This window comes from Antechinus flavipes, chromosome 4, assembly GCF_016432865.1.
Source record: "Antechinus flavipes isolate AdamAnt ecotype Samford, QLD, Australia chromosome 4, AdamAnt_v2, whole genome shotgun sequence".
NCBI classification, from domain to species: Eukaryota; Metazoa; Chordata; class Mammalia; order Dasyuromorphia; family Dasyuridae; genus Antechinus; species Antechinus flavipes.
Genome location: NC_067401.1, coordinates 52,233,033 through 52,247,935, shown reverse-complemented (window position 1 = coordinate 52,247,935; position 14,903 = coordinate 52,233,033). Strand labels below are relative to the sequence as shown.

Below are 14,903 nucleotides of genomic sequence, written 5' to 3'. Positions count from 1 at the left end.
TTTTGTTTTTCTTCCCGGGTTATTTATACCTTCTGAATCCAGTTCTCCCTAAGAAACAAGAGAACTGTTCGGTTCCGCAAACATATATTGTATCTAGGATATACTGCAACATATCCAACATATAAAGGACTGCTTGCCATCTAGGGGAGGGGGTGGAGGGAGGGAGGGGAAAAAAAAAATCGGAACAGAAACGAGTGTCAATATAAAGTAATTATTAAATAAAAAATTAAAAAAAAATAATTGGACCACCAAATAAAATCTCTATGCATTGAAAAAAAAAATCTTTAACACAAAATATTGCACTTTTCACTCAATTAACATTTGTTAAGTAGCTATTCTGTTCTATACTCTGTGCTTAATTCAATAATAAACAAAAGGTAATTCTTGCCCTTAAGGAATTCACAATCTAATAGGGGAGACAAGCAAACAAAAAATCTATAAACAGTCTATATGCATGATAAGTAGAAAATAATTAATAGAGGGAAAGCAGTGGAATTAAGAGAGATTAGGAAAGGCTTCCTGGAGAAGTTGAAATTTTAATTAGGATTTGAAGAAATCCTGGGGAAGCCAGTAAGCTGAGGTGAGGAGAGTGAGCATGCTAGGCATGGGGGACAGCCAGAGAAAATGCCTGGAGCTAATGGACTATCTAATTGTGAAACAGCCTAAGAAACCAGTGTCATTTTTCCTGTGTTATTATAAGGTTGTAATATGTCCCATGGAGATTTGGAATACTGCGCATTAACACCTTTCCCTCCTCCCTCCAATTCCTAAAAATTATTCTGGCAGTATTCTTCTTTGTGAACAATATAAAAAGCTTTCAGATAACATTTACTCCCTCGCGTGAATATAATGTAATATAATTTTGCAGTTAGGTGAAGGAATCTTAAATGAAAATGAGAATGAGAATACAAATTAATTATACTTGTAGAAGAAAGGACAACATTGAACAGTAGAAATATGGCATACACATAGATAGTACTTGAAAAAAAAATGAGGACAGAAAGACAAAGAAAGGAAGGAATTAGAATAGGATCTGCTGAATTGGGTATCATGACTCTGCCACCTAATGAGTAAGCTGGTCATTAATGATGGGCAAATAACATCAGATCATTCCAATCCTAGGAAGATATAGTTTCAATAATGGATTTATTGAATAAGGTTTACAAAGTCCTTCATAATGGAAAATGCTATCCATATTCAGAGAAAGAACTATGGAGACAAAATGCTGATCAAAGCATATTATTTTCACTTTTTTTTTTCTTTTTCATGGTTTTTCTCTCTCCCTTTATACTTCCTCCCAAAGACCACAATCTGATAAAGGTTATACATGTACAATCATATTTTTATTTATAACCAAGTCATTTATTTGTCTTTATGTATTAAAAAAAAAAAAACTACTAAAGACATGATGTTTTCTTTTTTTTAAGGAGTAAGAAGACATTATCTTCTAATGATAGTTGTATAGATGATTTCTCCTTACCCAAAAACATATTGTATTTCTGAATTAGATATGCTTTGGATTAAGCAAAATGGTTGTTTTAGAGAGCTAAATATGTTTTCATGATCTCTGACATCTAGCATACACATGTGTGTGCACACATACACACATATAACAGAGACAGACCTGAGAAATCTTTACTTTGCACAGTGCCTGGCGCATAGTAGATCCTTAATAAATGCTTTACCTGTCTTAATCCCTAGGTGGTAGTGCACCTCCTCCTCTCACATAGTCTTCCATTTACTCTTATTTCTTCTCTGTACCTGTTAACATGTTGTCTATCCCATTAGAATGTGAGAGCAAGGACTTTTTTTGTCTTTCTTTGTATTTCTAGTTCTTAGTACCTGGCACATAGTAAGTTCTCAATAATTGTTAGTGAATATTTAGTCATTCAAATATGATCAAAATACCTTTTCAGTGTCTGTTTTTAAGAATTGGTTTCAATCAAAAACACTCTTTTCTAAACTGCTGTTTTTTGTTAATTTTCAAGAGGATATAATTTAGCTTATTTACTATAATAATTAATTTGCCTTTAACAAAGTTATATCACTTCAAATTCACTAGTTTAAAGGAAACTATTTCTTCCTTCTGTTTGTAAGTTTATCCACTAAAAAGCAAACTGAAGTAAAGACAAAATTGGGGGTGAAATTTTTCTTTAAAACAATCATCTAAGGTTTTCTGAAGGCAATATTTCAATATATAGTTTCATTAAATATAGCTTTTTTGAAAAGAAAAATGAAAAAATGTTATTTGCTTGGTCTGCTTTGGTGGGGGGGGGGTACCAAGTCTGACTCAAGATGTAAACACTGTAAAATGTTTATTGCTGGATTTGTAGTTCTCCTTATTTGTAGGGAAATCTTGAACACTAAGAGAAATTTTTCTGGTCCTGTATCTTGAGTACAGAGATCAAGAGAGATTTCCATAAAAAGGCATAGGATTTACTTGGAAGAACATAGTCATTTCTAACTTGGCAGAAATGAGTTAGTAGTAACCCCTTTCAAAGGAAAATATGATAGAATATAGGCTGTCACCCTTGAAGGAACCCTAGAAATTTAAGTGTCTCTCAATTTTCACAGAAGAAATGTAAAGCCTAGAAGGACTTCATAAGATTTATTTAGAGCTAAAGGATTTGAGTGATTGTCTGCTGTGCTTCCTATCCCCTTTGATTTCATCCAAATTTGCTTTCATTTTACTTCTTTTCATTTTCTCTACTACTTCCATCTGGCTTTCTGACTCCTTCATGTTGCCACAGCCCTAATGGCTGCCGTTTCTATTCCACTCCCAACTCTACACTCCCACTTCAAGATGGGTGAGTTGGAAATACTCCTCATTCCCATTGCAACTTCCAGATTTCCTTTCAGTCCATATCTATCACCAGCCTCGCAGTGATTGTCTACTGACCTCTAGGACATTCTCCTTTGCTAAGGATAGTATCTAGCTTATAATCGAGGATACTTCCTCAAACATCCTACCTCACAGTTCCTCAGCTTAGCTCCTATGTCACAGATAAAAATGTTCATATCCTTGATCTTGTCATTACTGACAGATGTTCCTCTACTCTGAAATCCCCTTATCTGATCACTATTGTTATTCCAAATTTCCCTCTGCTTTGTTTCCTCTAGATTTCATGCACACTGTGCCCTCCAGCCCCTCTACCCTCCTTTTGTCTTTCTGGTCATCACTCTATATTACATCCATTTTCCTGTTCTCATCTTCTAACTAACTCAGTTCTTCTGCACTATTTGTCCTCTTCTTTTGAATCCCTTACCTTTTTTTCTTATTGCTGATTTTGGTGTGTTAAGCCTCAGCCTGGGATTATTTCCACCAACCACGGCTTCTGTTCTCACACATGTGTAGCTGAAAAAAGGTGGAGGAAATCATGAAACTGTGCTGCTTGGGTCCACTATAGATTTATGTAATGTGATGTCAACTACTACTGCAAGGCAAATCTTTTAAGTATAATTAATTCACTATCCCAATAACAGTAGCAGCTTTTCTAAACCTTTAAATCCTTCTTCAAACCTTCTATGATTCCCCTTCCCCACACCCTTCTAGTTGAAAATCTTGCCTCATATTTTACTGAAAAAAATAAAGCCTTTTGCTGAGTTTCTACTTCTCTTCATCATTCTGCATCACTCAAGATGCATTTGAATGGGACTGATTGGATGAAATTTTCTCAAGTTTATAAAACTAGGCCTAAGTCACATGATCCCTATACCCAGTTGAGCTTTGGGTTTCAAGAAGTCACATGATCCCTAGTCCCAGCCTTGAACTCTGGGATGCAGGAAGTTAGTGAAGTTATAGGAAATGATGTAATCCACAGGAAGCAGACAACATTGGTCACCAACATCAGTTAAGGATGGTTACAGCCTGCTTTTAAGTCCTGGAGAAGGCGGAAGCTGGCCAGGTTGGGAGTTGGGTTGGCTCCCAGGTGTGTCTGGGCCTCTCCCTGCAGGGATTAAATAAATGCTTTCTCATTGTACCTGATGATGTCTCTGATTAGTTAATTGGGAAGGGGGTCTTGTACCTCTTCTACATATTTTCTTTCACTATCTCCTTCATTCCTATTATATATGAAGAAGTGGTCCTTTCCTTGCCAAAGCAATCCTTTATACTTACACAAGTGATCCAATTCCATCCCAGCTTCCCAGTACATTGTCCTCTATTATCCCCAATCTCTCACTTATCTTCAATGTCTCACACTATCTGCTTGATGCTTCCTTCTTGTCTACAAATATATGTCTCTCCTATCCTCAAAAAAAAAAAACCCTTACTTGACCTGTCCATCCCTATCCTCTATCCACTATGCCACCTCGCTGCCTCTGTGTTTTGTTTTAGAACTTAATTATGCTTCCCTTACATTACTAGGCTTTTAATAAATGTATGCTGAATTAAAATGCTGTTTCATTCAACTAATAGCTAGGTGGCCCAGTTTATATAGTGATAAAGTTACTACTCAAACTGTATAACCCAGGGCAAGTCATGTAAGGTCTCTTCGCCACTATTTCCACTTCTGTAAAATGAAGGAATCTGACTTGATGGATTTTAAAGTTCCCTTTCATCTTTAAATGTATGATACAAAGTTCTTAAAGACAGCACCTGAAAAACTACTTTGGCATTTTAACATTTTGCCATTTAACTTGAAGGACAGTTGAGCTGCTATTGAAGAACAATACTCAGAATAAAATGGCTTTGTCAGGACATATTGTCCCAGAAGTACAAATATAACACACAGGGTGTGCTCTGTGAAAATGCAGAAAATATGTGGGTTAAAGAAAATAAATTTGCATATTGTTTAATATATTGATTCCTTGAATTTATCAGTTTTAAGAGATTGTAACCTTCCCGTCTTAAACATTTCCCTTCATATCTGTTGGCAACAAATCTTTGTATCACTCAGTTGATACATTTTTTAAAAGCTAGATATAGAGTATCAAGTTATTCTAAGAAATATTGCTACATTGTATGACTTTGGAAAATGTGTCCATTAAAAAAAATTTTTTTCTATGAACAAAAATACATTTTCTGTCTCCCACACCATCCCAGTGAAGGAAGGGGGCAGGGATGGGAGAGAATCAAAAACTACTGTAAAAATAACGCACATTCAAGCAAAACAAATTGACCGTGTCCATACACACACACACACACACACATACGTACATATATACACACACATATATATATCTTAATCTACACTCCAAGTCCATGACATCTTTGTCAGTAATTGGGCAGCATGCTTCATCTGTCCTTAGGTCTTTTAGAATTGTTTTAGACATGCATTTTAAAGAATATATAGGAGACATCAACAAATTTCATAACATATAGAGGCCTCAGAGAAATTTACTAAATCTGACCAAATCTACTCCCTTCCTTAGTTCTACAGCAGAAACTACTGTTTTGATGTTTATCTTGTCCTTACCATATCTTTTATGTTTTTTGCCACTCTTAAAGTCTCTTTGAATAGATATTATTCCTCTTTCCCCTTCCAGACTTAAGCCATAATTGTGAATTTAGCTTGTGGCTTTGTTTACCAGAAAAAATTAAGTTTATAAGTTTTTATGAATATGGAAACAGTGGAGCCACAATAGGGTTTTCATAATCTTTAGAGGTATACAAAGCTTTAGAGTTGACAAAAGGGCTGTCTTAATGTTTATGCATTGAAACTTTATTAATACTGATCCCATAGAGTTGGTGTTCTTCATGTAGGGATTCTTATCTAGGGGTTTGTGAACTTAAAATTTTGATGACTTTTTCCCAAACTTTTCTTTGTAATTCTATATAGTTTTACTTTTTACATTTAGAAATCTTATTTTTAGAAGAGATGCCTGGGTTTCACCAGATTGTTAAAGGAAGCCATTGTACAAAAAAGTGAAGAGCCCTTGCAATACAATGCTAAAAGTTATCTCAAGGATCAAGCAGGGATCCTCAAACTATGCAGGCCAGTGCTGCAGCTGAGGACCTTTATCCCCGTCACCCAGGGCTATGAAGTTTCTTTATTTAAAGTCCCACAAAACAAAGTTTTTGTTTTTACTACAATCTGGCCCTCCAACAGTCTGGGACAGTGAACTGGCCCCGTATTTAAAAAGTTTGAGGATCCCTCTAGATTCTAGAGCCTAGAGGTTGACAGTATGTTGGTGAATTTATCAATTTAGTTAATACTTCTATGTTGACAACTCTCAGATATGTAGCTAATCCCAATCACTTAACTGAACTCTAATATCCTCCTCAACTGCCAGTAATGCATATCAGAATGTCTTATAAGAATCTCAAATGTCATATGTATTTATGAATAAAATTCATAAAATAGTAGTGATAATTTAGACACATACCTATTGTCCATGTAATAAAAACATCTAACATTTATAAATCTCTCTTAAAAGACATACCATGCTGGACTTTGTCTCGTTAGTGTGCTTGGACCTCTCCTTGAAAGAACCGAATAAATGCTTTCTGTTTGTATCTGGGGGGGAAAAAAGAGGGAAGAGCTGCAAAGGGTTTTCTGTTATTTATGTATCTAATTTGATCCTCAACCTTGGAAGGTAGGTGCAATCACTATCCCAGGTACTAAGTGTCTGAGACAGGATTCAGAATCAAATCTTCCAACTTTCTTCTACCCAGTACACCATATATATCAGTTTTTTTGGGGAAATTTAGGAGCTATATCAGAATAACAGATTCTGCTTTAAATTATTAACATTTATCAATTAATTTTCATTCGTAGTATTTGCCCAAGGTAGATGACAAGAAATGCCATTCATAATGCTTTGTTCACATGCTGAATGATCTATTTTGCTTTTATCTATAAAAGTGACATTATGACAGATTTTCTTGTAATTTCCTTTTTTGATAACTTTTCTTAAAATTTCTAGTTTAAATGTCTTAATTATAATATTAACTATTTTCTATGCTACAATAGTTTTTTTCCCCCCTCTTCTGGTTTTGAACAATGTAATGTTTTCAAGTATTTAGTTTACAAATAAATGCCAGTGAAGTTTAATGTAATCTCTTATAATCTCACATAATCTTATATAATTACAAAATTTAAGATTCCGGATTTCAATGTTTCAACCTGTATACAAAAAAAATTCCTATTATAATAGTCTTGATTCATGGTATTGAGCAATCTCAAATTTCAGTTTCCAAAAACAATCTCCAGTTATTTCAAAGAGTCCTAAATAAAGCCGATAGGTTATATGTTGAACAGTTATTAGATTATGTAAATAATTTACTTTAAAAGAAATTTGTATTACACATTAAATGCATTTTAAATAGTTTTAGATCTATAAATGATGAGGCCATGTTGGTTTTTATATGTCTGCTTGACAGGAAATTTTTGCAGGTGGTAAAGTTAGATGGATGATCTTTAGAATGGAAGATGATAGGCCTCTTATGAATTTATGTTAACTGTAATATTGTAATAATAATAACAACAACAGTTAGTTTTCATATGGCACTCTCTATGTGCTAGACACTGTGATTATGGCATCTTACAAGTATTATTTAATTCTCACCCACACTGCTATTAGAGTAATTCCCATTTTACAGTTGAGGAAACCCAGGCTGAGGAGTTAAATAAGATTTGCCCAAAGTCACACAGCTAGTAAGTATGAGGCTGTAGTTTGAACTCAGACTTCTTGATTTTAGCCCTAGCACATGCCACATGGCTGTGTAAGTATAGTGTTCCACATGCTCTCTCTCCCCTTAGATTGCTGAGAGAAATCACATTATTTAATGTGATAGTAATACATTTGTAATTTATTTATTTCTCATCCTAAGTATTCCTCCTTTTTCAGATTATCAGCATTTGAACAGACCACATCATGCGTGAGTACAAGCTAGTGGTCCTTGGTTCAGGAGGCGTGGGGAAGTCTGCTTTGGTGAGTTAATCATCTAACCTAGTACACATAACCTTCGTGGAAAATAAGTTTTAGAAATACATACTGATATATCATAACTTTATGATTGTGCTCACTCTAATGTGAGAGGGATAGGTTTTTTGTTTGTTTTAACAAAGAGCTCTTAGTGTAATAAATAATTTAAACCCTGTGGCAGCTTTAAAAAATGAATTTAAATTAAGAGTTAGGAACATAAATCTCTATTGAATAAATGAAGGAAGGAAAAAGCATTTTTAACCATTTTATGCTAAACACTGTGCTAAACACAAAAGCAAAAAACCAATTCCTGTCCTCAAGGAGCTTATTTTCTAATAATGGCAACATCTACTGTGATGGCAGCTAGTATGGGACTTGGAACCTGGAAGACTGGAATTTGAATCCTGCCTGAGACACCAACTGTATGTTTAGGGGACAAGTCTCTTAACCTCTTTGAGCCTCAAAGGCCAAGTTCTCCCATTGCATTCAGGTTATGTCCAGTCTTTCTGATCTATCTCTTGCCACAAGACCTAGATGGCTTTGGGAAGAGAAAATGAGATTGGTGACTTTGCACATCTGTCCTTCTCTTCGATCCAATTCACTTGCATGTCATGGTATCACTTCCTAATGTTGTGGTCCTCATTGAGAATGAAGGACAAGCAAAAACATCCACTTCATCTATAAAATGGCAATAATAATAGTTCTACCTTAAAGGACTATTGTGAGAGTCAAATGAAATAATAGAGTGCTTCACAAATCTTAAAGTGTTGATGAAGGGAACCACAGAGAGTAATTGACACAACAGCAATATTGATTTGAGTTTTGTTCCTGAATGTAGAGAGACAAGATTGAATAGAGAGGATATGCAGTGCAGCTGGCTAGAAGATGGTGATGGAGGTGAGGGGAAGAGCATAAGAATAAAGCCTGCTTGGAGCTATTTTGATAAATTGGAGCCTGTGAAACACTTATCAGGATAGTATGACTTTATGGGGAGAGTTCTGGAGCTGCTGAAAGGGTTAAAACTACAGGACATCTATTCTTCATAGCAATACAGTGAAGTGTTTTCATCAATAAGAATGACAAGATAACAAATATACTAGTTCTGTACAACAATGCTGCATTTCTCTAGTATCATTAAATAATCAGATATGCCCAAATAGAGATCATGGTGCTTATTGCTTTAAGTACTGAAATTGTTTAAAAAGAAAGAAAAACAACAAAAATCTTTTTTTGACTTTCTAAATAAATTTTCTCTGCCTCTTGTCAGCTGTCTTGTCTTGTTGCTTGTATCTTTCTCCATCATTTTCTTGCTTTGTTCTCCTGACTGATACCTATCCCATTATAATTTTTTGTAGGTTGGAAAATTAGGTAGCTAAACTCATTTTGAAATATGATTTAATAAATAAATAGACTCTGGAGTTGGGAGAGCTTTCTTGTGAGCAAAATATATTTCTGTTTAGTTTATAGACTTTGTAACATAACAGTTGACCTTTATATACTGTTGTAAGGTGATAGTCCTTTTCATAGGAAACTGTGAGATAGCACTATGTTTCTTTTCTTTTCTTTTCTTTTTAATAATTTTTTACATTTTCCCTTGCACTCACTTCTGTTCCGACTTTTCCCCCTCCCTCTCCCCCGCCCCCTCCACCCCTCAGATGGCAAGTAATCCTATACATGTTAAATATGTCACAATATATCCTAGATACAATATATGTTTGCAGAACCGAACAGTTCTCTTGTTGCACAGGAAGAATTGGATTCAGAAGGTAAAAATAACCCAGGAAGAAAAATAAAAATGCAACAGTTTACATTCATTTCCCAGTGTTCTTTCTTTGGGTGTAGCTGCTTCTGTCCATCATTGATCCAATTGAAACTGAGTTAGATCTTCTCTTTGTCGAAGAAATCCACTTCCATCAGAATACATCCTCATACAGTATCGTTGTTGAGGTATATAATGATCTCCTGGTTCTGCTCATTTCACTTAGCATCAGTTCATGTAAGTCTCTCCAAGCCTCTCTGTATTCATCCTGCTGGTCATTTCTTACAGAACAAAATATTGTTCTCCATGTTCCATGATATTCATATACCATAGTTTACCCAACTGTTCTCCAGTTGATGGGCATCCGTTCATTCTCCAGTTTCTAGCCACTACAAACAGGGCTGCCACAAACATTTTGGCACATACAGGTCCCTTTCCCTTCTTTAGTATCTCTTTGGGGTATAAGCCTAGTAGAAACACTGCTGGATCAAAGGGTATGCACAGTTTGATAACTTTTGGGGCATAATTCCTGGTTGCTTTCCAGAATGGTTGGATTCGTTCACAACTCCACTAACAAAGCATCAGTGTTCTAGTTTTCCCGCATCCCCTCCAACATTCATCATTATTTTTTCCTGTCATCTTAGCCAATCTGACAGGTGTGTACTGGTATCTCAGAGTTGTCTTAATTTGCATTTCTCTGATCAATCGTGATTTGGAACACTCTTTATATGAGTGGAAATAGTTTCAGTTTCATCATCTGAAAATTGAGTGTTCATATCCTTTGACCATTTATCAATTGGAGAATGGATAACACTATGTTTCAACCAGATCCTTAGTTGAAATATTTTCAGTAACTTAGAGAGAAATTCTTTTTTAGCAAAAAGTTGACACTCAAACATCCAGAGTAACAAAGGAGCACTACAGAAAAAAGCCAGAGACCTGAGAGGATGCCTAGATGCAGTGTGATTAGTCATTTTCTCACATGGAAATAAGAAAGTCTCCAGTTTTCTGGGACTATCTATAATCTATTTTTAAACTGACATCTGCAAATGTGGAAGAAGATGCAGGAAACTTGAGAAGAGGACAACAATGAAGAGAAGCCTTGAGAAAATGAGCAAGACTGGCATGAAGAGAGATTGGTACAGGAAAGAGGAAAAGTGATGGCAGAAAGATGGAAGAATGTAAGGTTAAGGACAGGAATTATTTGATCTTTGCCTTGGTGTACCTAGCACCAAGCACAGTGTCTTATATAGACAAATTTTAGTTTATGCAAACTTTATCCAACTAAATAGGAAATAATTGACAGAGGAAAAGGCTCTAGAATTAAAAGGACTTGGGGATTTCAGGGAGGAGTTAGAAGGAAAGATAAATGAGTTCAGTTTTGGACATGTTGAGTTTAAGGTGTTTATTGGACATTAATTTGAGGTGTCTTAAAGGCAGTTTGAAGATGTGAGATTGGCGGTCAACAGAATAAGGGACAGAATGCATGGATTTGAGTATCATCAGCGTACAGCATATCTAAATAGGTGAATCTTTTAAAAAACAAAACAAAACAAAACAATGCTACTCTGTTTCTTCTTTTACCTATCCTGCTTTTTTTGAATCAAATTTACTATTCTAATAATATATCTACCCTGAAGCAACAAGGGACAGGAAGAAGAAGGTGATAATCCAGAGACTGAAAAGGAAAGGTTAGGCAAGTAGTTGAAGTAGGAAAGAATATTGGCATTAAACCCAAGGGAAAAGAAAGTGTCAGAAGGGGAAGTAATCAACAGTGCCCAAAAGCTACAAATAATTAAAGGACATTGAGGACTAATCAGAAAAGAAAATTAGATTTAACATTTAGGAAAATATTGGTTACCTTAAAGATTAGTTTCCTTTAACTCATAAGTCCAGAAACCAAATCTCAAGGATTGAGATCTTGAAAAAGTTTAATGCAAGAAGTGTAGAGAACCCTTTCTCTGAGTTTGGCTGTGAAAGGAGGAAAGAAATAGACAATAACTTGAAGGGAAGGCAGGGTTAATTTTTGTTTGTTTTTTGAAGAATAGATCTGGGCTCAAAGTCAAATTCCATTACCTCATTATGTTGGGCAAATTATTTTCTTCTGTTCTGTTTCTTCATCTGTAAAATGCATGCTTTAAAGAGCAATAAGAAAAAAATTAGTTAATAATAAGAAATTGATGATTTGAGGCGATCAAATGATGTATTGGAAAGACAAGTTGCTGGAATAAATAGGAAAAATTAATATTGGAGACATAGTTATGAAAACTGATCTTAGCAAGATTAATCAAAAATTAGCAGGAAATGATAGATGGAAATGAATGTGGCTTTAAGTTAAGTAGTTGAGGAGAAGAAAAGGACCCAGTTAATCTATACACTTTCATTAAGTACCTTTGTGTGCTAAGTATTTTGCATAGTGCTGGGGAAACAGAAAAGGAAAAGAAACAATCCCTGCCTTCAGTGAGCACACAATCTAATGGGGGAGACAGTGACTAAGCAAACTTTATCCAAATAAATAGGAAATAATTGACAGAGGAAAAGGCTCTAGAATTAAAAGGACTTGGGGATTTCAGGGGGGAGTTAGAAGGAAAGATAATGAGTTCAGTTTTGGACATATTGAATTTATTGTTTGTTGGACATCTAGTTTGAGGTGTCTTAAAGGCAGTTTGAAGATGTGAGATTGGAGATCAGCAGAGAGTGAGGAACAGAATGCATGGATTTGGGAATCAACAGCATACAGATAATTAAATTCATGGCAGCTTATGAAATCATCAATTGAAATAGTATAGAAGAAGAGAAGAGAGCCCAGGTTTGAACATGAGAGATGCCTCATATTAGAGGACATGATCTAGAAAAGGATCCAGAAAAGGAGAGAGAGAAAAAGCATCATGAAAACTTAAACATAAGATAGTATCAAAGAGAAAAGAATGATTAACATTAGAGAAGAGATTAAAGAGAATGAGAATTTACTAGAGGCCATTGAGTTTGGCAGCTAAGGAATAGTTTCTTTGGAGAAGGCAATTTTGGTGGGATAAGGTCAGAAGATGGACTATAAGGGGTTAAGAGATTGGGAGGAGAGAAACTAGAAGCACCTATTGTCTATAGCCTTTTCAAGTTTAGCTACAAAAGGTAGAAGAAATGGATGATAACAGTGGGGATCAAATAAGATGTCTTTCTATGTCCATCAATTGGAGAATGGTTGAGTAAATTGTGGCATATGAACGTTATGGAATATTATTGTTCTGTAAGGAACGACCAGCAGGATGAATACAGAGAGGACTGGCGAGACTTACATGAACTGATGCTGAGTGAAATGAGCAGAACCAGGAGATGATTATATACCTCAACAATGATACTGTTTGAGGATGTATTCTGATGGAAGTGGACCTCTTTGATAAAGAGAGCCTTAATTGATCAAAGATGGACAGAAACAGCTACACCCAGAGAAAGAACACTGGAAATGAATATAAACTGCTTGCATTTATGTTTTTCCTCCCGGGTTATTTATACCTTCTGAATTCAATTCTCCCTGTGCAACAAGAAAACTGTTCAGTTCTGCACACATATATTGTATCTAGGATATACTGCAACCCATTCAACATGTAAAGGACTCTTGCCATCTTGGGGAAGGGGTGGAGGGAGGGAGGGGAAAAATCGGAACAGAAATGAATGCAAGGGATAATGCTGTAAAAAATTACCCTGGCATGCGTTTTATCAATAAAAAATTATTTAAAAAAAATAAAAAAAAATAAGATGTCTTTCAGGATGGGGGAGTCATGAGCATATTTATAAGTAGTAGAAAGTGAGCCAGTAAACAGGGAGAGATTGAAAATAAATCAAAGAGGGGGTATGACAAAAGGGGGACAATCTGTCAGAGTTAAAATCACTTGAACAAGTAAAGGGGTTATTAGCCTTGGTAAGGTATAAAGCCAATTCATCTTCTGAGACAGGTGAAAGAGGAAAGAGTGTCAGAAGAAATCTGAGTAATGGGAGGTGAATGAAGAGGGAGCTAATGACTGATGCTTTCAGTTTTTTCTGTAAAATATGAGCAATGGGTTCAAGGAGGGATAAGAAGGTTTGGAAGAACTGCTTTGAGCATGGGATAGATAATGAGTTGGAAAGGTAAGTTTAGTAGGATTGCCTAGGGGCAGTGAAGGCCCAGTCTTGAGACGGTGTAACATAAATTTGTAGTAGACTCAATTAGAATGATATTTATTCAAGAGCATGTATATAAGAATGAAGGCAGCAGAAGATGGAAGTGATGAGTACTTCAAGGCTGAAAACTGGCTGGACATAACTGGCAGTATGATAGAGAGTATAGGGATTAAGAAAGTAAAAAGTTAAAATCTTTCACCAAGGGGACAAGATTTAGAAAAGAGAAAAGTGGTTAGTACTAGGGAGATGACTTAGAAGAGAATTGAGGGGTCAAAGAATTGGAAGTCATGATGTAAACAAAAGCTAGGGTTTTGTAAGGGAAGGCAGAAGGAGAGATGAAAAACCAATAGATTGTCCAAAAAAGGGAATTTAAAAATTCTTCAACATTCATGGGTGATGGCAAGATCAAGGATATGACTATATGTGTGGTTGAGATGAAGAGAAAGTAATGGGAAATGAGTAAGTTAAGGAACTAGAAGGATAGGGTATTTGAAGAGAGTCAGTATGTCTCTTTCTCAATAAATTAGGAGATTAAAAATGTCTTCCAAGTGAGGTGGAGAAAGTATTTGGGGGCTTGAGAAGATTTGGAATAGCTACTAAGATGAATAGAAAATCAAAAGAAAACAAATAGCAGTACTGTAACAAATTCTTTGTTGAAATTAGATTACCAAATTTATTATGAACTCATTTAGTAATGTGGTATGATTGTTGTCATTTTTGTTAAGTAGTTCATGACTCTAAGTAGAGAAAGTAGACGATATATGTATGATGTAGAAGGGATTCTCATTCAATTATGATTTGGACTAGAAAACCTCCAAGGTCCATTCCAAGTCTGGAAGTCTGAAATTCAGGAATGGCAGTATTGGGGAGTGATGATAGAGTATCTCAGGATATCATTTCTGAAATGTATTACATTTCTTTCTTTTTAATTTAAAAAATATATATTTTACCTATTTTGCCAAGTATTTCCCAATTTCATATAAAGCATTTTTTAACATTCATTTAAAAAAAAAAATTCAGTTCCAAATTCTTTCCCTCCTTCCTGCCACTTCCCTACCTCTTGAGAAAGCCAACAATATTTGGATTATACAGATGAAGTCATCTAAAAAACAATTCTATA

General features: G+C 35.3%; 1 protein-coding gene across 4 annotated transcripts in view; it reads left to right on the top strand.

The window, feature by feature from the left end:
• Positions 1-14,903, top strand: part of RAP1A (RAP1A, member of RAS oncogene family) — a 104,939-nt gene that overhangs the window by 60,232 nt on the left and 29,804 nt on the right. For all 4 annotated transcript variants that reach the window (XM_051993031.1, XM_051993028.1, XM_051993029.1 and 1 more), the window contains exon 2: positions 7,792-7,875. In XM_051993031.1, coding sequence (XP_051848991.1) covers positions 7,819-7,875 — 57 coding nt within the window. In that variant the 5' untranslated portion in view covers positions 7,792-7,818. The remainder of the gene's footprint in view (positions 1-7,791; positions 7,876-14,903) is intronic.